The sequence below is a fragment of the Somniosus microcephalus genome, chromosome 4, assembly GCF_052327205.1.
Source record: "Somniosus microcephalus isolate GS21.2 chromosome 4, FLI_Smic_1.0, whole genome shotgun sequence".
Classification (NCBI taxonomy): domain Eukaryota; kingdom Metazoa; phylum Chordata; class Chondrichthyes; order Squaliformes; family Somniosidae; genus Somniosus; species Somniosus microcephalus.
The window spans coordinates 255,233,023-255,254,701 of NC_140990.1; the positions used below are offsets into that span (position 1 = coordinate 255,233,023).

Genomic DNA, 21,679 nt, shown 5'->3' on the forward strand with positions numbered 1-21,679 from the left:
TAGTCAGTTTGTTCTTGTATAACCTGGAAAAAACATTGCTGTTGTCAGCATCAATTTTGTGTTATTTGTATGCATATTCTAACAAGAATAGCATTGTTCTGTTGATATTTATTCGAGGTTTGTCATCACTGTTTACGTCCAGCTCCCAGTATTATAAAAATGAAGAAAACACAGGACTGGCTGGTTTGGCAGCAATATATTTATAAAGTAACATAGCTCTAAGGACGATCAACACTAATCTACACCAGAGACTGATAGCCTCATGCCAATTCAACAGTAAAAAAGGTGTTGCGAGAAACAGTGAATAAAAACTTTTTAGATGGAAAAAACTGAACGGGCATGTTTGAGGCTCAATAGAGACTAGAAATTGAGACCAAGTGCCACATCACCTATGTACTAAGAATTCGTGGTCATGCTGAGCATGTGGTTTCCCCAGAACTGGTCAAGCTCAGTTTAACCTCTTGTGTGTGGACAACACTCAAACAATGTATTTTCTGAGACAAAACAACCTGAATGAAATAGAATTTTGAATATTTATTACTGGTTTTGGCTACACTCTCTACAGTATCAGCAGCACCTTTTTATTGACAATTAACATTTTATTTACAGTGAAAACAATGTAGCTTTCAACACCAGCAACACAGGCAACAGCTTAATTATACAACATTAACAAAGCCTAGATGAACCAATTTTGTTTAGTTTTAAGAGTGTACTAATTACATACAGGCATTCTATAGTATGGATGTAAAAACAAGCAGTAAACTGTACTAAACAGCAAGATTTTGTATTACTGGAAATGGTTGTAATTTGTACAGCACAAGGCAATTGTTCAGAATTTACTGTTTCACATCATATATACCTACACAGAGAAGAAACCAATAATCCTGCAAACATGTTACCTCACTCGCATTTCCATTTTTTCCTTCCCAAATAGTTGAATACCACTCAGAAATTATTTTGTCAAATGGGTCAAGGCTCATCAGTAACATGGCCTATCCTCAAAACTACAAAACTTGCTTAAGATGGTCTTATTTAATACAAAATTAAGCCTTTACATACCTCAGTTGTGTGGATAATGTATGAAGGCTATATTATAACAAAAACACCAATGCCACCTAGCAGCAATGGCAAGTTCCATTATTGGAATTAGAGATCCAATTAAGAAAACTAAACAAATAAAGCCAGATTTTTATACAGCCTGTACAGAATCAAACTGCTGTAACTTAAGAACAAGGTAAATATAATGAAATAATTTACAACAATATAAAACAATGCTATTTTACTATTATTCTGCACAGTACATTCTACAGTTTGACCTATAAATACACCAGCTGCTTATAGTAGCTTCAATATGCAAATGTTCTTGTGCATTTTCAGGTTTTGCAAGAGCTACTACAATCTCTCTTCACATAATTATATTTGGGTGGGCTGTTGTATTTCTTTGTGCTAAAATCATTTGTTCTGGCCTTATTTTAAACAAAAACAGTATTAAGTATTAAAAAATAGTCCCAAAGTGACTCATTAGGCTACTATATACAGTGTTCCCAAAAAAAACACGACAGGATGAACAGTTTTCAACTTCTGAACACAAAAGCTGCTTGATGGGAGTACCGAGTTTTACGGTGTGCAGTACTTTGTAACAAGTGCAGCTCATTGTTGCCCACGGTTCAATTCTACTTGAAATAAATCAAAAGCAAAGGATTCAAAAATTGGTACATCTCAAATCGTTTCACTGCCTCCCCCTTTTCTCTCTTTTCTCTCCTCCCGCCATCCCGCGCCCCCCCCCGACCCGGCTCACCCCGGAAAGAAAACTTCAAGTTATACCATCCAGCTGCAAATTAATCTGGAAAAAAGTTCTACAAGATTTGTCAGTCTGACTAAAATAAATCTTAATAAGAAACTATGCTTGACATGGGTGAAATAGGAATTGTGGCTGGCCCCGGCATATGTAGATTTCCTGAAGAATTTGACCGTCGCATATGAGGGAGAAGGTAGGCATCATTAGCCAGCAGATGCACATCAAAACGATCTTCTTTGCGGTATGCTAGACAACGCCTAATGAAAGCCTGGAACAACAGAAGCATTAGATTTTATACCAACTGAACCCTGAATTTGTTAAAACAATCATACAAAAAAAATCACGCACTACCGAATAACATGTTTACATAAGAACACTGGGCACAACTACCTTTGCCTCATTGCTAACAACTGGTTTAACAGGAAACTGGACTTCAGTTGCTTTTAATATTGTGTTCTCCTGCAAGATGTCCTGCTGTGACTGATTGTGGCCAAATGGCTGAAAAGGCAGAACACTTCACATTAGATACATTTTTCTCAAAAAACAGAAGAGAACACACCTGGATTCACAAAACAAACTAAATGAAAACTCTCACCTTACGACCATAGAGACACTGGAAGAAGATAACTCCTACAGACCAGACATCCACTTTGTTAGAAATTTTGGGCGGCTCCTTTCCTACAACAAAGCATTCAGGAGGCAAATACCTGTCAAAAGAAAGATTTAAAAAATTGCTGCCATCAGTACACAGTTTGTGCAGGTAAAAATTACAAAAAGGCTTTTCCACAAAAGAAAGCTTAACTGAGTTATGGTTTAATGAATACAATGGCCCGTATTTTCTGATCCCTATGGGTGTGTACGAGCTGTGCTGAAAACCGGCACTTCCGATCTGTCAAGAATCCGCTTTCTGCAGAACCTCCGCCCGCTGAAAACCTTAAAAAAATCTTATGCCTGGTAAAAGCATAATACCTGCTTTTACCAGCATGAGAGTTTAAAAAAGTAATAAAATAATATTTCCCCCCCACTCATTTACAATTTAAAAATACTTTAAAAAAAGGTAAGTTTATTTTTAGCTGCAAACAGGCCATACTCATTATTTCAATCTTGGGAAGTGGCCAGTTTTGTGGACGGGGCCGGCTTCAGGCAAAATTATTTTTAAACCAGCGATAAAAATTTACACTTGGCGTAACTTACGCTTGAGTTTCCGCAAACTTTTGCGCTGGTTCGGCTGATTTCACCTGGATTGCGCTGATTAAACTCAAGTACAATGGGATAGAGTTTGCGCTAGTTTTAACAGACTGACAGTATTAAATTTCCCATCACTGCTGGTTATAAAAGTCCTAAAGGAAATTAATTTGGGATAGTCTCCAAACTCATTTTCTAATGTTGCAATAAATTGACAGCTTCATTCAAAGACCACTAGAGATAAATGTGGAAAATGAAATGCTCCATTGGGGTAAAAAGGGGTGGTGAAATTGATGCCATGGCACATTATTTTGCCAGGATAGATTCAGCTTTGCCTTGAATCTGACCCATTCTACACCTTACCTTCAGTACAAACATTCACCAATGAAATGTATAAGGATTCAAAAATCATCATAAGTCACTTTTATTTTGATCTTTGACTATCAGCCAAAGGCAAAATGGTTGAATTTTGTTGAGATTCATCAGTCAGGAAAAACAGTTTTCCTTCTTTGCTTTAGCACTTGCCACCAGTCTGACTTTGGCTACTAAATGCACAGCATCAATGCAGTGTGATCTTCAAGGATTTTCAGAATGCCCCTGTTGACGTCGTTATGTCATCAACAGAAGAAATGTGGTTGTGCATGTGCAGTGGCCAATTTGACATGGCTGCTGTGTGCGTACAACCTCTTCAAAGCACTTTGTTGCTGGTTCAGATGGAGACTGGTGATACAGCTTCAGTGTAAATTCCAGAGAGCAGCTCTCTGAGGCTGCTCTCCCAAAATCTGGCAGAGTGTAAAAGTATCTTTTAAAACAGGTATTTGGAGAAATATAAATGCAAGTTCATTTATTCGAACACAAAAAATCACGTCCCAAAACTCTCCCAACCAACAAATTAATTTGGAAGTGCAGTCACTGCAATTGTGTAGGTAAATGTAGCAGCCAATTTGCACACAGCAAGATGCTACAAACAGCAGGCGAGATAAATGACCAGTTAATTTCTATTTTGATGGTGTCGGCTGAGAGAAGAATGTTGATTAGGACACCAGGACAACTCTCGGCTTCTTCCTCCAAGAGTACTGAGAGATTTTTTATGTTCACCTGAGCAGGTAGATGAGGCATTGGTTTAAGTTTCATCTGAAAGATGCCATCTCCAATGATGCAGCACTCCTTCAGTACTGCACTTGTGTCAGCCACAAAATCGTGTACTTGGGCTTAAACAGAGATAAGAGTGCTACCAACTGAACCAATCTAACACAAGAATAATAAAAAATGGATGGCAAGGTCACAATCAACAAACAGCACATCTCTTTTTTGTCACTCTGCAGGAATACTCCAAAGTGAAGGTATCTTGATTGCACATTAAAAATAAATTGTATGTGTGAAACGTCCTAACAAAATTAATGAAAGGGTAATGAACTGTTAAATGCAGCAACACAGAAGTTTCCTCCGATACACCCTGCACTGAATACACCAAATTGTCTGGGATTTTGGGAAAACCCACACAAATACCATTTTCTTTTTAAAAATCATATTTAAGGCTCAAGGTCCAGGATACAAGTAAAGTTTGATACCTCAAGGATAAATCTAAATTAACATTTTCTGTCTTTTGATTTAATAAATGTTACTACTTAAGACAGCACCTTGAAAGCAAAGCCATGTCAAAAGAAAAACTATAGTGTCCAGCTTTTGCACATGATTTCTAGGATCCGTACATTGTGATGCTCCATCAATTACTCAAAAGACGGAGGTTAAGCGAGTAACAACCAGGCTTTTATTAACTAAAGAATGAAGGTCTAGTCTCGAGTGGTCGACCCGTCCAGAATACTAAGGGACTGGGAGGTAGTCACTTATATACCTGGAATAGTGGGAGGAGTCAGCCGAGGCATGTCCAGACCTGTACCTAGTGGAATACACATACACATACAGACAGGTATAACAGTGGTTTACCACATTCACCCCTTGTTTAAAATGAGTCCGGCGGGGTGAAGTGTATTTAAAAGTTCGTGTATTGGAGTCTCTCCGGAGGTCTTGTCTGCCGCTGTGATCGACGTGGCGGCGGCAGGGGTGGTGGAGCTTCCGGCGTCACGTCCCGTGTAGGCTGGGGCACTGGAGTGTAGTCCTCGTGGGTGACGGTCCAAGGCGAGCCGGCTGCTGGGGTTGGATATCGGGTCGTGGGGGGGGGGGGGGGGGGGGTGGTAGTAATGGGTAGTGGGTTACAGCGGTCCCCGAGGGTGCGAGGTCTCGTATGGAGACTGTGTCCTCCCGCCCGTCCGGGTACGCAATGTAAGCGTACTGGGGGTTGGCGTGGAGGAGGTCGACCCTCTCGACCAGGGGGTCCGTTTTATTGGTCCTCACGTGTCTTCTCAGTAGTACCGGCCCTGGGGACGTCAGCCATGGCGGTAACGCTGTCCCCGATGTGGACTTCCTTGGGAAGCCAAACATTTTCTCGTGAGGGGTGGCATTGGTGGCAGTGCCCGAATCGAGTGGAGCGCATCGGGGAGCACCTCCTGCCAGCGGGAGGTCGGAAGGCCCCTAGACTTTAAGGCTAGTAGGGCGGCCTTCCAAACGGTTGCATTCTCTCTTTCCACCTGTTCGTTCCCCCGGGGGTTGTAACTGGTGGTCCTGCTTGTGGCTATACCCCTAGCGAGCAGGTACTGGCGGAGTTCGTCGCTCATAAACGATGAGCCCCGGTCGCTATGGATATAGCTGGGGAAACCGAACAGGGTGAAGAGGCTGTTCAGACATTTAATGACCGTGGCACTAGTCATGTCCGGGCAGGGGATAGCGAACGGGAAACGTGAGTACTCGTCAATGATGTTGAGGAAGTACACATTGCGGTCGGAGGAGGGGAGAGGCCCTTTAAAATCGACGCTCAGGCGTTCGAAAGGGCGAGTGGCTTTTATCAGGTGGGCTCTGTCTGGTCTATAAAAGTGCGGTTTGCACTCAGCGCAGACTTGGCAGTTCTTGGTCATGGTCCTGACCTCCTCAATGGAGTAAGGCAGGTTGCGGGCCTTGATGAAGTGGAAGAACCTGGTGACCCCCGGGTGGCAGAGGTCATTGTGGAGGGCCCTCAGCCTATCGATCTGTGCGCTGGCGCAGGTGCCACGCGATAGGGCATCTGGGGGTTCATTGAGCTTCCCAGGCCGGTACAAGATCTCGTAATTGTAGGTGGAAAGTTCGATTCTCCACCTCAAGATCTTGTCATTTTTGATTTTGCCCCTCTGCTTGTTGTTGAACATAAAAGCAACTGAACGCTGGTCAGTGAGCAGGGTAAATCGTTTTCCGGCCAGGTAGTGCCTCCAATGACGCACAGCCTCCACAATAGCCTGGGCCTCCTTCTCGACCGCGGAGTGTCTGGTCTCCGGGCCCTGGAGGGTTCGTGAGAAGAATGCCACAGGTCTCCCCGCCTGATTAAGGGTGGCGGCCAGAGCGAAGTCGGACGCATCGCTTTCCACCTGGAAGGGGATGGATTCATCCACTGCGTGCATGGTGGCTTTGGCAATGTCCTCCTTGATACGGTGGAAGGCCGAGCGGGCCTCTGCCATCAGGGGAAAAGAGGTGGATTTGATCAGCGGACGGGCTTTGTCTGCATAGTAGGGGACCCACTGGGCGTAGTAGGAAAAAAACCCTAGGCACCTCTTCAGAGCTTTTAGGCAGTGGGAGTTCCATAAGGGGACGCATCCGGTCCGGGACCGATGACCCCGTGTTCCACAACACAGCCAAGGATGGCGAGGCGGTCTGTGCGGAATATGCACTTCTCCTTGTTATATGTCAGGTTCAGGAGTTGGGCGGTGCGGAGGAATTTCTCGAGGTTTGCGTCATGGTCCTGCAAGTCATGGCCGCAGATGGTCACATTGTCTAGGTAAGGGAAAGTGGCCTGCAGCGCGTTTTGATCGACCATCCGGTCCATCTCCCTTTGGAAGACGGAGACCCCGTTGGTAACGCCAAAGGGAACCCTAAGGAAGTGATAGAGGCGGCCGTTTGCCTCAAAAGCAGTATACTGGCGGTCTTCGGGGCAGATGGGGAGCTGGTGGTACGCTGATTTCAGGTCAATGGTCGAAAAGACGCGGTACTGCGCGATCTGGTTGACCATGTCAGCTATGCGGGGGAGTGGGTAGGCGTCCAGCAGGGTGTAGCGGTTTATTGTTTGGCTGTAGTCGATGACCAGGCGTTGTTTCTCGCCGGTCTTAACGACCACGACCTGGGCTCGCCAGGGGCTGGAGCTGCCCTCAATAATCCCCTCCTTCAGGAGCCGCTCCACTTCGGTTTTGATGAAAACCCTGTCCCCGGCACTGTATCGCCTGCTCTTTGTGGCGATGGGCTTACAGTCGGGGGTGAGGTTAGCAAACAGTGGGGGGGGGGGGGGGGGGGTGGGACTCTGAGTGTGGAGAGGTTGCATCTGGTGCGCGGCGGGCAATTTGGAGGCTGCTGGCTGCGGACTGTGAGTGGGGGGAGGGGGCCACCGTACGCCATCGTAACGCTTTTGAGGTGGCACTGGAAATCCAACCCCAGTAGAACGGCAGCGCAAAGTTGGGGCAGGACCAGGAGTTTAAAATTATTGAACACAGTCCCGTCTACTACTAGTGTCACCACGCAGTAGCCGCCAATGTCCGCTGACTGGGACTCGGCGGCCATAGAAATCCACTGGTGCGCAGGCAGGACTGGGAGAGAGCAACGCCGCACCGTGTCGGGGTGGATGAAGCTCTCTGTGCTCCCGGAGTCAAAAAGGCAGTTTATTGCATGGCCGTTTACCTTAACGTCCACTTTGGACTGAGCTAGTTGGTGCGGTCTCGTTTGGTCCAGCGTAACAGAGGCCAGCGTAGGGGTCGGTGTGTCGCTGCGGGTATCAGATCGGGGGGGGGGGGGGTTGGCGGCCTGCTGCGTCCCGGCTGGTGTCCAAGATGGCGGCGTCCATGATTCCCATGTGGCTGGAGTCGTCCAAGATGGCTGCTGCTGCGGTGGTTCGCACATGGCTGGGGAGGCCCAAGATGGCGGCCCGCACGCGGCGCTGTTGGGGGCCCAAGATGGCGGCTCGCACGGCCCACACGCGGCGCTGCTGGCTTTCGGGGTGGCTTTGGCCTTGCAGACGCTAGCGTAGTGTCCCTTTTTCCCGCAGCCCGAGCAGGTCGCATTCTTCGCCGGGCAGCGCGCTCTGGGGTGTTTGGCCTGGCCACAGAAGTAGCATTTCTGGCCTTGGGATACTGCTGTCTGGCTTTGGGACACTGCTGCGGTGGTTGGGCCGTTGTTGGGCTGTGGCTGGGGTGGCACGGTGCTATGGGGCTGTCCTACCGTGTCCCAGGTTGTCGTTCCCCGCGGCGTCCACGGTGCAGAGGAGTAGGCATCCATGCCCCGGTAGGCTGCGTCCAGCGTTAGTGCGATTTCGGAGGCTTTGTCGAGGGTGAGGTCACTCTGCTCCAGCAGTCGCTGTCGGGTGTAGTTGGACCTGTGGCCCGCTACGAAGGCATCCCGGATCAGTTCCTCCGTGTACTTAGTGGGCGTTACCGCCTTACACCCACAGGCCCGGCCAAGCACGGACAGTGCTTGGAGGTGTTCCTCAGTCGATTCCCCAGGTTGTTGCTTGTGACTCCCCAGGAGGTGCCTGGCGTAAACTTCGTTCACAGGGCGCGTGTACTGGGTCTTGAGGAGTTGGAGGGCGGCTGTGTACGAGGTCGCGTCCCGGATGACTGAGTACACTCGGTGGTTCACCTTGGAGATCAGGACAGACAGTTTGTTCGCATCCGTTACGACCGCAGTGGAGGCAGTCAGGAATGCCTCGAAGCACATGAGCCAGTGAGCAAACTTGGTGGAAGCGTCCGCTTCCCGACTGTCCAGGTCCAGGCATGCTGGTGTGAGGATCTTCTCCATTATAAAAAATTTAGTTAATAAAATTGATGCGCCATCAATTACTCAAAAGACTGAGGTTAAGCGAGTAACAACCAGGCTTTTATTAACTAAAGAATGAAGGTCTAGTCTCGAGTAGTCGACCCGTCCAGAATACTAAGGGACTGGGAGGTAGTCACATATACCTGGAATAGTGGGAGGAGTCAGCCGAGGCATGTCCAGACCTATACCTAGTGGAATACACATACACATACACATACAGACAGGTATAACAGTGGTTTACCACACATTGGATCTCTGTTCGAAAATAAAAGAACTGAAGATGGGTGCGGGGTCAACAGCCACACCTGGAGATATAGTAGCCCTTATTTTACATGTGCATGGAATATTTGAAAACTACATACTTATTACATTTACAGGAGACATGAAAGGAACTTTTTAATAGGCCCCGGCAAAATGCCCATGCTTGATCTCCCTGGGGAACCCTTTTTTAAGTTTACATCATGGCTCCGCATGCATATGCTACACTCCTGTGTCAGTGTCTAACTTGTGAGCCAAACAAAAAGGATAATTTCAAGAGTCATGCTGCATGGACAAATCTATGCATGTAAAGTTTCTGTTGTAGTAGTGATCTTAACATTCTCAACCCATCCATCCTCTCCAACTATTGCCTAATCTTTAACCTCCCTTTCCTCTCTAAGGTTCGCAAATACATCACCATTTCCCAAATTTGTATCCATCTCTCAAAACTCCCTATCTGAATTCCTCACAGCACTGAGATGGTCCTGGACAAAGTCACGAATGATATCCTCTGATCACAACTATGGTCTGTTATGCCTCTTTGTCCTCTCAACAATGTTTGATACGGTGGACCATACCATCGATTAACTTTCCTCTGTTGCCAGCTCTGTGAATCCCCTTGCACAATTCCATTATCTTTCGGAATGGAGCCAGCTCATCTCCAAAACAGTCACCTCTAGTTCTACCCTTGGCCCCCTCCTCTTCCTCATCTACATGCTGGCCCTAAGCAATATGATTCACAGGCATGGCGGTCAGCTTCCACAGAACTAGCTGCGCCTCTAGCCAAGCTGTTCCAGTACAGCTACAACACCTGCATCTATCCGACAATGTGGAAAACTGCCCAGGTATGTTCTGTTCACAAAAAGCAACCCGGCCAATTACCACCCCATCAGTCTACTCTCAATCATCAGCAAAGTGATGGAAGGTGTCGACAGTGCTATCAAGCGGCACTTACTCGCCAAAAACCTGCTCACTGATGCCCAGTTTGGGTTCCGCCAAGACCACTCGGCTCCCAAGCTCATTACAGCCTTGGTCCAAACATGGACAAAGGAGCTGAATTCCAGAGGTGAGGTGAGAGTGACTGCCCTTGACATCAAGGCAGCATTTGATCGAGTGTGGCATCAAGGAGCCCTAGTAAAACTGAAGTCAATGGGAATCAGGGGGAAAATGCTTCACTGATGGAGTCATACCTAGCACAAAGGAAGATGGTTGTGGTGGTTGAAGGTCAATCACCACAGCCCCAGGACATCGCTGCAGGAGTTCCTCAGGGCAGTGTCCTAGGCCCAACCATCTTCAGCTGTGTGGTAAACCACTGTTATACCTGTCTGTATGTGTATGTGTATTCCACTAGGTACAGGTCTGGACATGCCTCGGCTGACTCCTCCCACTATTCCAGGTATATAAGTGACTACCTCCCAGTCCCTTAGTATTCTGGACGGGTTGACCACTCGAGACTAGACCTTCATTCTTTAGTTAATAAAAGCCTGGTTGTTACTCGCTTAACCTCAGTCTTCTGAGTAATTGATGGCGCATTAAGCTGCTTCATCAATGACCTTCCCACCAACATAAGGTCAGAAATGGGGATGTTCCCTGATGAGTGCACAGTGTTCAGCACCATTCACAACTCCTCAGATAATAAAGCAGTCCATGCCCGCATGCAACAAGATCTGGACGACGTTCAGGCTTGGGCTAAGTGGCAGGTAACATTCGCGCCACAGAAGTGCCAGGCAATGACTATCTCCAACAAGCGGGAACCTAACCACCTCCCCTTGACATTCAACGGCATTACCATCGCCGAATCCCCCACCATTAACATCCTGGGGGGTCACCATTGACCAGAAACTTAACTGGACTAACCACATAAATACTGTGGCAACAAGAGCAGGTCAGAGGCTAGGTATTCTGCAGCGAGTGTCTCACCTCCTGACTGCCCAAAGCCTTCCACCATCTACAAGGCACAAGTAAGGAGTGTGATGGAATACTCTCCACTTGCCTGGATGAGTGCAGCTGCAACAACACTCAAGAAGCTCAACACCATCCAGGACAAAGCAGCCCGCTTGATTGGCACACCAGCCACCACCTTAAACATTCACTCCCTCCACCACCGGCATACCGTGGCTGCAGTGTGCACCATCTACAAGATGCACTGCAGCAACTCGCCAAGACTTCTTCGGCAGCACCTCCCAAACCCGCAACCTCTTCCACCTAGAAGGACAAGGGCAGCAGGCGCATGGGAACACCACCACCTCCAACATCCCTGCCAAGACACACCATCCTGACTTAGAAGTATATCGCCGATCTTCATGGTCGCTGGGTCAAAATCCTGGAACTCCCTACCTAACAGCACTGTGGGAGTACCTTCACCACACGGACTGCAGTGGTTCAAGGCAGCAGCTCACCACCACCTTCTCAAGGGCAATTAGGGATAGGCAATCAATGCTGGCCTTGCCAGAGACGTCCACATCCCACAAACGAATATAAAAAGAAATATGGAAAGATTTGCATTTATACATTGCCTTTCATGACCTCAAGATGTCTCAAAGCGCTTTACAGCCAATTAAGTACCACCTTTACATGTAGCCACTGTTGTAATGTAGGAAACAGGGTAGCCAATTTGTGCACAGAAAGATCCCACAAACAGCAATGTGATAATACTCGCTCTCTCTCCAACGTCTCTCTTCCTTATTAGGAAGGTTGGAACCCAGCATTAACTCCACTCCCTTATCACTGATCCCATTTCCAATCCCCAGTCACTGGCTCCATGCCCCCAATGTATTAAATTTAAACTTCTTGTCCTCAAGTCTCTCCAAGGCTTTACCCTACTCTATCTTTGCAACCTCCTCCAGCCTTATATCTCCCCCACTTCTTTTAAGAACATAAGAAATAGGAAATAGGAATAGGCCATTCGGCCCTTCGAGCCTGCTCCGCCATTCAATGAGATTATGGCTGGTCTTCTGCCTCAACTCCATTCACCGGCCCTATCGGCATATCCCTTGGTGCCCTTACTAGTCAGAAATCTATCGACTTCTGTTTTGAATATATCCAATGACTGAGCCTCCAAAGTCCTCTGGGGTAGAGAATTCCAAAGATTCACCACCCTGTATGAAGAAATTTCTTCTAATCTCAGTCCTGAATGGCCTACCCTTTATCCTGAGGCTGTGGCCCCTGGTTATCCCAGCATCCACCCTATCAAGACCTGTATCAATCTCTTCTCATACGACACTCCCGCCATCCCAGGAATCAATCTCATGAACCTTCGTTGCACTCCCTCTATGGCACTCCCTCCTTTAAGTCCTCCAACTCTGGCCTTTTGTGCATTAATCTCTCTTCCCATCACCATTGGTGACAGCACCTGCAGCTACCTTGGGCATAGTCTCTGGAGCTCCACCCCCCCCCAAACCCCACCCCTTTCCCCCCCAAAAAAACCCTCTGTCTTTTCCCCTTTAAAAGCCTTTTCAAAGCCTAACTTTTCAGCCAGACTTTTAGTTACGCCCCCTCCTAACCTCACCCTTCATGACTCAGCATCCATTTATCTATTTCCTTTTGCCAAGTGCCTGGGGACACAGCATTTTTAACAGAAGCAATCTGTTGAAGATGCTTTATGAAAGCAAGTTGTTATATTGGTACTACTGTCTTTGATCTTGTACACAGACTATTGACTTCACACATTATGTGACGATCAAATAAATGCTCCAGAAATTCAGGAGCTTTGGATCCAACCTACAGTAAACAATCAAATGTCTGTAGTTGCTTCCACAAGTATATGTGAGAATTAGCCGTTTTGTTTTAATACTCCACTAGAAGTTGGGGTTACCAGCTAAAAAAGTTTGACAGACACCTTGGTTGGTGAGCAGCTGCTCATCTTGACTAATTGGCAATATTGAATGGCAAGTTTAATAGGCTTGGAGCATCTGACACCATTGTCACAACTATGCCCAAAATCCGTAACAATTTTACCAAATCTTTTCTGGATTTCAGAAGGTGTGTGCAACAAAAAATAATTCTAGCAATCTCTATTCACATCCACATATTTCTGATATCTCTGACACCTTGATGAAGGAAGGAAGGAATTTGCATTTACAGGAAACTCTCGTTTAAACGGCACCTAAATATCTGGAATTCTCTATTAACCGGCAAAATTCTCACTCCGAAAACAACACCTCAATAACCAGCAATGTTGCAGAGTCCGAGTCTCCCACGGTGGCCGAGTTAGTCAGTGGGGGTAGTTCTCCAAACTGCCACTACTCGGCTTCTTGACGCTGTCGGAACACCTCAATACCCCTGTAACAGGAGTCTGACTCTTTCGCGCTGCCGGTAGTCTCTTCTGATCCGCCATTTACAGGGGTACTGGTAGTCATTGCATTACCCTCAACTGGCAGTACTGTACTTAATCAAGCATCTTCCACCATCCATTTAACACAACATTCTGTAGGTGAATACCCAATTACTGTTTATGCACATTTCTTGATTTTTTTATTTTTCTTTGTTAAAAATAGCCTCGGTAGATAACCCTCTCCGTCATCCGCAATTTTTGATCAACCGGCAACACGCTGGTCCCGTCGGTGCCAGATACCAAAGAGTTTCCTGTATATAGCACCTTTCATGACCGTAGGATGTCCCAAAGTTCTTCACATTCAATGAAGCACCTTTGAAGTGGAGTCACTTTTGTAATGTAGGGAAATGTGGCAGCCAATTTACACACAGCAAGGTCCCACAAACAGCAACGAGATAAATAATGAAAGAGTCTTGTTTTTAGTGATGTTGGTTGAGGAATAAATATTGGTCAGGACATTTTAGGAACTCCATTGCCCTTAGTTGATTAGTGCCATGGGGTCTTTTACATTCACCTAAGGTAGTAGACGGAGCCTCGGCTTAATGTCTCATCGGAAAGACTGCACCTCCGACAATATCAACCTAGATTATGTGCTCAAGTCTCTACAGTGGGACTACATTGAAGGTGCGATATAAATACAAGTTGTTATTATAAGGTAATTTCATCTCCACAAAACACATCTTTTTAAAATTTACAAGGACAACGCCTCTATAACTATGTATATATGATAAAAGAAATCTCCTTTAATTAAAAATAAAATTTCCAGCAAAGGTTAAAATGTAATGCAGGATGGTAGATCTATCTTACACCTCATCTGTTCAGATGCAACGTTTATACAACAATTTTGTATTAACCCGGCATGGCGTCATTCCAATTAAAAAAACTATTGCTGTACTTCAGATTTTTAAAATCTCAATCTTTTAATGCAACTTTTAATAGATGCTAGGACTGAAAATTTAACTTTTCTAACCAAAGCGATGCAGTGGTTACTATAAACGTCATGAAAACAAAACTTCCGAGAGCATTTGGAAGTTTAACAACTTCAATTTTATCAACCCCGGGTAATTGATGGCAGTATATTTCAAAGACCATTTCATTATCAGGAGCCAAAACCAAATAGGAAGTCCAACCTGTGAATGAAACGACATTTCACAAACTCTATGAAATAATTTATAGAGTTTACCAGTATGTTCCTGCTCCTTGAGATGTCAGATCCATTCCATCTACTGCATTATAATTATCATCATCCATAATTTTTGATAAGCCAAAGTCAGTTATTTTTATTTCTCCACATGCAGTTCCGTCAACCAAGAGGATATTACCTAAATGCAAAATTAAAATACCTGTGTTACCTGCATTTTACTTGAATAATTTAATAAAGTAAAACAGTTTTTATATTCGTCTTTGCCTGCGAGCTACTGTACCGAGTCTCATATAGCTGGCAGCCACACCAAAATAAAGCTATGATTTTTTTTTTTTTTTTTTTTAAGACTTGCAGTCAGAAATATCAGTTTCAAAAATGGGTCTTTCTAATTATCACCAATCTTCTTAAGGTCTGTAAATGTGCTGCTCCAACAGCAATGTAATTTGGTGGTGACATCATAACTCAATGTCATGACATTACGCACACACACCGCTCTTTTCTAGTGTCATCATAGTGTCACTACTCCACGCAAACACACTGGCCAAAATGTCACAACCAGCCTGTGGTTTGCTTAGAATGCCATACTACAACAGTGCAACCAGTTTATAGGAATGCTGTAATAAAAGGAAATGAGCACCGCAGTTACCTCACTCTCCCAATACCTTGGCTACAATGTAAATGCAGTTTAAGTCATTACTAGCTTCCCCTGATCATTTAGAAGGCAAATACAGATGTGGTACTGAGTCAGCCTAGGAAGGTCCCAGGTTTGATTCCTGGTCTGTGCAGAGTTGACTGATATCAGGCAAAAGAGCAATAAAGGATCTACAACTGGCATCAGCAACCCCAGGTGGGGAGCAGCACCTTGCATTTATATAGCACCCTTAACACAGAAAAACACTTCAAGGTGCTTTGATGAAGAGGGAGGAGAACATTGGAAAAGATGGGGGAATGGACAAAAACAAAATCCAGATTGCTATGCATTGCCCCCTGCTGGGAAGTACAGCTGTGATGTCCCTGATGGTCAAATAGCTAACCATTACTCACTGTCTAGACTTGCACATTAAGAATGGCCACATGTGCATTATAGCGGAGGACTACCAACACAAGCTGCCATACATTTCAGCATTCATATTCTTTCACTTTCTGTATGGAATACAGCTTTGGACATTTTTGCACTTTATTAGGCATCAGTTTCTACTACAAATTGCAGTTATTCTAATATTTTAATTAATTGATAAGCCATTCCAAAAACCACAAACAGCATATAATGATGTGTCTAATTAAAAAGACCCAAGACATCTGAACACGTCAGGTCACAAGTTAGAAGACTGACAGACAGTACTGCTTCTTTCAGTCTGTGATGCAAACTTACCAGGCTTTAGATCATAGTGTATAATTGGAGGCTTGATCTCATTTAGATACCGCAACGCATTTGCTATCTGCATTACAATGGATCTTGCTTCCTTCTCAGACATCAGTTTGTGCTGCTTCAGATAGAAGTCTAAATCATTTCCTTCACAGTATTCTAACACTGTACAAAATCTAAGGAAAGACAATTTACATTTTATTACACAACTCCTTCCCCAGCACATTATGTAGATTAAAACTTTTTGCTTGGTCTATTTTAACTATACCACTTTTGAACCATTCTTTGGCGGTTGGCTCCTGTAGCGCAAATCTCCCACAGCTGGTGGCTACATCAACATAAACCGGCCATATTTTTAGACCAATGAAGACAATCCATTTTTCAGCTGGGTCTTCCTAGCTGTTACCAATCTTAATGGGGGGTAGTGTTTCAGTGGCAATGCCAATCCACAAACTTTGTCCATTATTTTGTAGTGACATCACGACGCAGTATCTTCACATCACTACTCTATGCATGTGTACTGCCCAGAATGAGCATGCAAGGAATGTTGGGCCCCCACAATGCAGCTAATATATAGGCAGACTGGCTGCATTTTACAAAATAAAATAAATGCGAATGAGCTGCTAAGTTAACACGCTCTTGAGACCAAGGCTGCAATATAAAAGCACTTTATTTTAAGTAGTTCTATTTAAGTATTGGTAAAACTGCAAGTATTAGTTTTTTGCAAGAGACAATTTATTGATTGTGAAAGGAAGGAAACCATACCATTAACCTAATGTAGTTTTACTGCCACTTTGAAGATATAAATGGTGAATTTCCAATTTGCCACATATTGCTGTCAATTTTGACAGTCCACATCTCTGCTGTATAAGCAGCACGGAAGGATGGTTAAATATGGAGAGTTCAGTTGAGGTCCTCAAAGCACCAGAAAACTCGGCACAGTATGCCTCAAAACTAAACGCACTTTTACACCCGGGTTGAGGAAAAGCAATATCCGTGCAACATCTTACCCATTTTTTATTTGCTAAACTATGGAACTTTTGTATTCTATACTTCTAGATTAAAACAAAACAGATTCTGTTTGGCATTTTATGGCCGTATCTACTTGCACTGTCACCTTTAATAACCTGTTTATCTGTACATCAAGGCCATCTACACTTAAAATCCATTCATTCAAATGCATTTCCTTTCCCTATTCTTACTGCCAAACTTATTCACATTTATTTATATTGAACTGCATTTGCCCATCCTATATCCTCCTGCAGCAGTCCTTCACAATCTTAGTCAACATTTGCTCCCTCTTAATTTGGGGTCATTGGCAAAATTCAACATTGTTCCTTCAAATGCCAAGGCTAGATTACGTGCACATTAATAGCAAGTAGTTTGTCTGTGGGCTCCCACCCCACAAAACTTGTACATCAATAAGCAATGTGCATTGCAATTTTTTTTCATTTAATACATCATATCTAATGCTAATGGGGTAGTTTCCATTTTGGGTACAATCCGTGAAACGGGCACAAATTGCGGCAGTTTTGAAAAGTTTTTTTCCCCTTGATTTTCCGCTCATTCATTGGCATATCACCGAACGCAAAATCTGCCATGAACAAGCGCAATCAGGCAGCGTTTTAAAACATAATTCTAAACAAAAAATTTTGCTTTAAAAAAATATTCCCTGATATATTTAAGAGTGGTAACTGTTTGATTAATATAGCTGAAAATAAGCATTTTTAATCATGGTCAATCCACCACCTGTGAGTAACCAGATTTTAAATTACTGAAAAATATACAAAACCATTTGCTAGTTATATTGGGGTACAGTCAGTTTCTTAGTAAATTTAAAAAAATATATATATTCAAAAGCTTTCATAGAGAGTTTTAGAGTTTTACAGCACAAAAAGAGGCCCTTCGGCACATCGTGTCTGTGCCGCCCATCCATCCCTGTCCAGTCTAATCCCATTTTCCAGCATTTGGTCCATAGCCTTGTATGCAATGGCATTTCAAGTGCTCATCCAAATGCTTCTTGAATGTTGAGGGTTCCTGCCTCTACCACCCTTTTAGGCATTGAGTTCCACATTCCAACCACCCTCTGGGTGAAAAAGTTCCTCCTCAAATCCCCTCTAAATCTCCTGCCCCTTACCCTGAATCTATGCCCCCTTGTTATTGACCCCCCTACTAAGGGGAAAAGTTCCTCTTTGTCTACCCTATCTATGCCCCTCATCATTTTGTACACCTCAATCAGGTCCCCCCTCAGCCTTCTTTGCTCCAAGGAAAACAATCCCAGCCGGTTTAGTCTTTCTTCATAGCTGAGGCGCTCCATCCCAGGTAACATCCTGGTGAATCTTTTCTGCACCCTCTCCAAAGCAATCACATCCTTCCTATAGTGAGGTGACCAGAACTGCACACAGTACTCCAGCTGTGGCCTCACCAGCATTTTGTACAGCTCCATCATAACCTCCCTGCTCTTATATTCTATGCCTCGGCTAATGAAGGCAAGTATCCCATATGCCTTTTTAACCACCTTATCTACCTGTTCCGCTGCCTTCAGGGATCTATGTACATGTACACCAAGGTCCCTCTGTACTTCCTAGGGTCCTACCACTCATTGTGTATTCCCTTGCCTTATTTGTCCGTCCAAAATGCATCACCTCGCACTTTTCAGGGTTAAATTCCATTTGCCACTTTTCCGCCCATCTGACCAACCCGTTTATATCGTCCTGTAGCCTGAGGCTTTCCTCCTCGCAATTTACCACCCCACCAATTTTCGTGTCATCTGCGAACTTACTGATCATACCTTTTACATTCTCATCCAAATCATTTATGTAGATCACAAACAACAAGGGACCCAGCACCGATCCCTGAGGTACCCCACTGGACACAGGCTTCCAGTCACAAAAGCAACCTTCGACCATCACCCTCTGCCTCCTGCCACTCAGCCAGTTTAGGATCCAACGCGCCAAGGCACCCTGGATCCCATGGGCTCTTACCTTCTTGACCAGTCTCCTATGCGGGACTTTGTCAAAAGCTTTACTGAAGTCCATGTAAACCACATCCACAGCATTTCCCTCATCCACCCCCCTAGTCACCCCCTCGAAAAATTCAATCAGATTTGTCAGACATGATTTACCCTTGACAAAGCCATGCTGACTATCCCCGATTAGTCCTTGCCTCTCCAAGTGGAGACTAATTTTGTCCCTCAGAATTTTTTCCAATAATTTCCCTACCACAGATGTTAGGCTCACTGGCCTGTAATTCCCTGGTTTATCCCTGCTACCCTTCTTGTATAATGGTACTACATTAGCTGTTCTCCAGTCCTCTGGTACATCCCCTGTGGCCAGAGAGGTTCTGAAAATTTGTGTCAGAGCCCCTGCAATCTCCTCCTTTGCCTCCCACAGCAGCCTGGGATACATCTCGTCCGGGCCTGGGGATTTATCCACTTTTTGGCTTGCTAAAACCGCTAGCACCTCCTCCCTCTCGATGCTAATATGTTCAAGTATGTCACAGTCCCCTTGCCCGATTTCTATGTCTGCATCGTCTTTCTCCATAGTGAACACAGATGCAAAAAATTCATTTAAAACCCCGCCTACATCATCTGGCTCTACACACAGATTGCCACTTTGGTCCCTAATGGGCCCTACCCTTTCCCTGGTTATCCTCTTGCCCTTAATATACTTATAAAACATCTTAGGATTTTCCTTTATTTTGCTCGCCAGTGTTATTTCATGGCCCCTCCTCGACCTCCTAATTTCTTTTTTAAGTATGCCCCTGCACTTTTTATACTCCTCTAGGGCTTCTTCCGTCTTTAGTCTTTTGTAACTGCCAAAAGCCCCCCTTTTATTTCTAATGCATTTTTGTATATCCCTTGTCATCCAAGGTTCCCTTTGCTTGTTGGTCCCACCCTTGACCATTACAGGAACATGTTGGCGCTGTACTCTCTCTATTTCCCTTCTGAAAGTCTCCCACTGTTTTGATGTGGATTTTCCTATAAGTAGCTGCTCCCAGTCCACTTTGGCCAGATCCTGCCTTATCATATTAAAATCGGCCTTCCCCCAATTTAGAACCCTTATTTCCGGGCCGTCTTTGTCTTTTTCCATGACCACCTTAAATCTCACCGAATTATGGTCACTGTCGCCAAAATGCTCTCCTACTGATACTTCCACCACTTGCCTGGCTACATTCCCCAGAATTAGGTCCAGTACCGCCCCCTCTCTTGTAGGACTTTCTACATGTTGGCTTTCAAACCGTTACGATTAGCGTTCTTGCACCCAAAAGAACCAGCTTAATCTTTACAGCCTCCTCAAAGGCCCGCAAACGAACGCAATTAACGGAAACTCCCAATGGTGATTAATTCACTGGCGGGGGGGGGGGAGAAAAGAGAAAGATGGCCAGTTTTGTGGGCAGGGCCGGCTTCTAGCTCAATGTTTTTTAAACTAGCACAAAAGATCTCAGAAACTCAATTTGTACTGAACGTAATTTGTGCTTAAAATTCTGCAATATTTTGCACAGTTACGCCAATTTTGGGTGAATTGCACCAAAAATAACAGCGCAAGTGAGTGGTAACTCCAGGCTTTGCAAAGATATGTAACAAATCTCATCAGAAATCTGCACTTGCTTGAACTGACTTGCTACTACACTAATAAATGGGGTGCTGCAACAGAATGATTACCAACTGGAACCCATTTGGATCAATACCTATCCCATGAAATTCTGTTCAGTAGAACACCATGGCAGTGTTTTGATTTTTTAAATTAAAAAATGGCAACACTTTTTTGAAGACATTTATATTTTTTCCTGCTTTATTCAACATGCACCATCAAGGACAGGAAAATTGCATACAGGCCTCTACCGATGCCATGCTAAAACTGAATCACGCTATTAAAATTGAATTTAATTACAGCAGGAGAAGCCCCCAGCTTCCCACAAAGAAAATCAAACTGACACTATGCAAGTTTGAATGGGATCTGTTAAAGCAATTCTGAACAGAATAATCATAAATTCCTTTTGTACCTACAAACTTATCAAACTAAACTTTGAAATTATGAAGTTTATCTTCCTATTAGTTTGCCTGTAAAATTAAGATGCTATTTGAGGCTAGTCTTGAGTTAGTTATTTCCCCTTTAGCCTGACTGTCCATGCCACAGGTTCACGATAACACACTCTTTTTCATATACAAGGGATAAAAAGGTAAGCCACTGATTTTAACTCATATCATGCTGACCTGTTGCTTTTTCAAAAGAATGGAACATATTCATTCTGAAATCACAAAGCAGCATATACTTACGTGTCTGTATCCAGGGAGAAATAGTCATACAACTTAACTATCCTGGGATGATCCAGTTCTTTGTGTATTCTGTATTCTCTACATGCATGCCTAAAACCAACAATTAAAATAATGCATATAATTCTACTTCATTTTGAAACTACAGAAAATGTTGTTTGTAGTTTTAAGGATAAAGACATACTTGTGATAGTTTTCTTTCTTTTCTTCCCTCCAGTTTTTGTTCAGTTGATGGATCTTCACTGCTGCATACCGCTGTTCAATCAAATCAAAGGCCTAACACAAAAAAACAAAAAACAAAAATTGTACTTACAAATAAAGTTCGATAGCCTCTTAATTAATGGGATTTCAAAATAATATATGCCAGCACACACTTCTTTTAGGGCTCCAAATAAATCTTTTTAAAAAAAGAAAAACCCCAATTACACTATCCACGG

At 44.3% G+C, this 21,679-nt stretch overlaps 1 protein-coding gene across 8 annotated transcripts in view; it reads right to left on the bottom strand.

The window, feature by feature from the left end:
• Positions 1-514: 514 nt before the first annotated feature.
• Positions 515-21,679, bottom strand: part of tlk1a (tousled-like kinase 1a) — a 267,230-nt gene continuing 246,065 nt past the window's right edge. For all 8 annotated transcript variants that reach the window (XM_085986260.1, XM_085986258.1, XM_085986262.1 and 5 more), the window contains 7 exons: positions 21,427-21,518; positions 21,246-21,335; positions 15,974-16,143; positions 14,641-14,779; positions 2,394-2,505; positions 2,189-2,296; positions 515-2,066 (listed from right to left, as the gene is read on the bottom strand). In XM_085986260.1, coding sequence (XP_085842386.1) covers positions 1,890-2,066; positions 2,189-2,296; positions 2,394-2,505; positions 14,641-14,779; positions 15,974-16,143; positions 21,246-21,335; positions 21,427-21,518 — 888 coding nt within the window. In that variant the 3' untranslated portion in view covers positions 515-1,889. The remainder of the gene's footprint in view (positions 2,067-2,188; positions 2,297-2,393; positions 2,506-14,640; positions 14,780-15,973; positions 16,144-21,245; positions 21,336-21,426; positions 21,519-21,679) is intronic.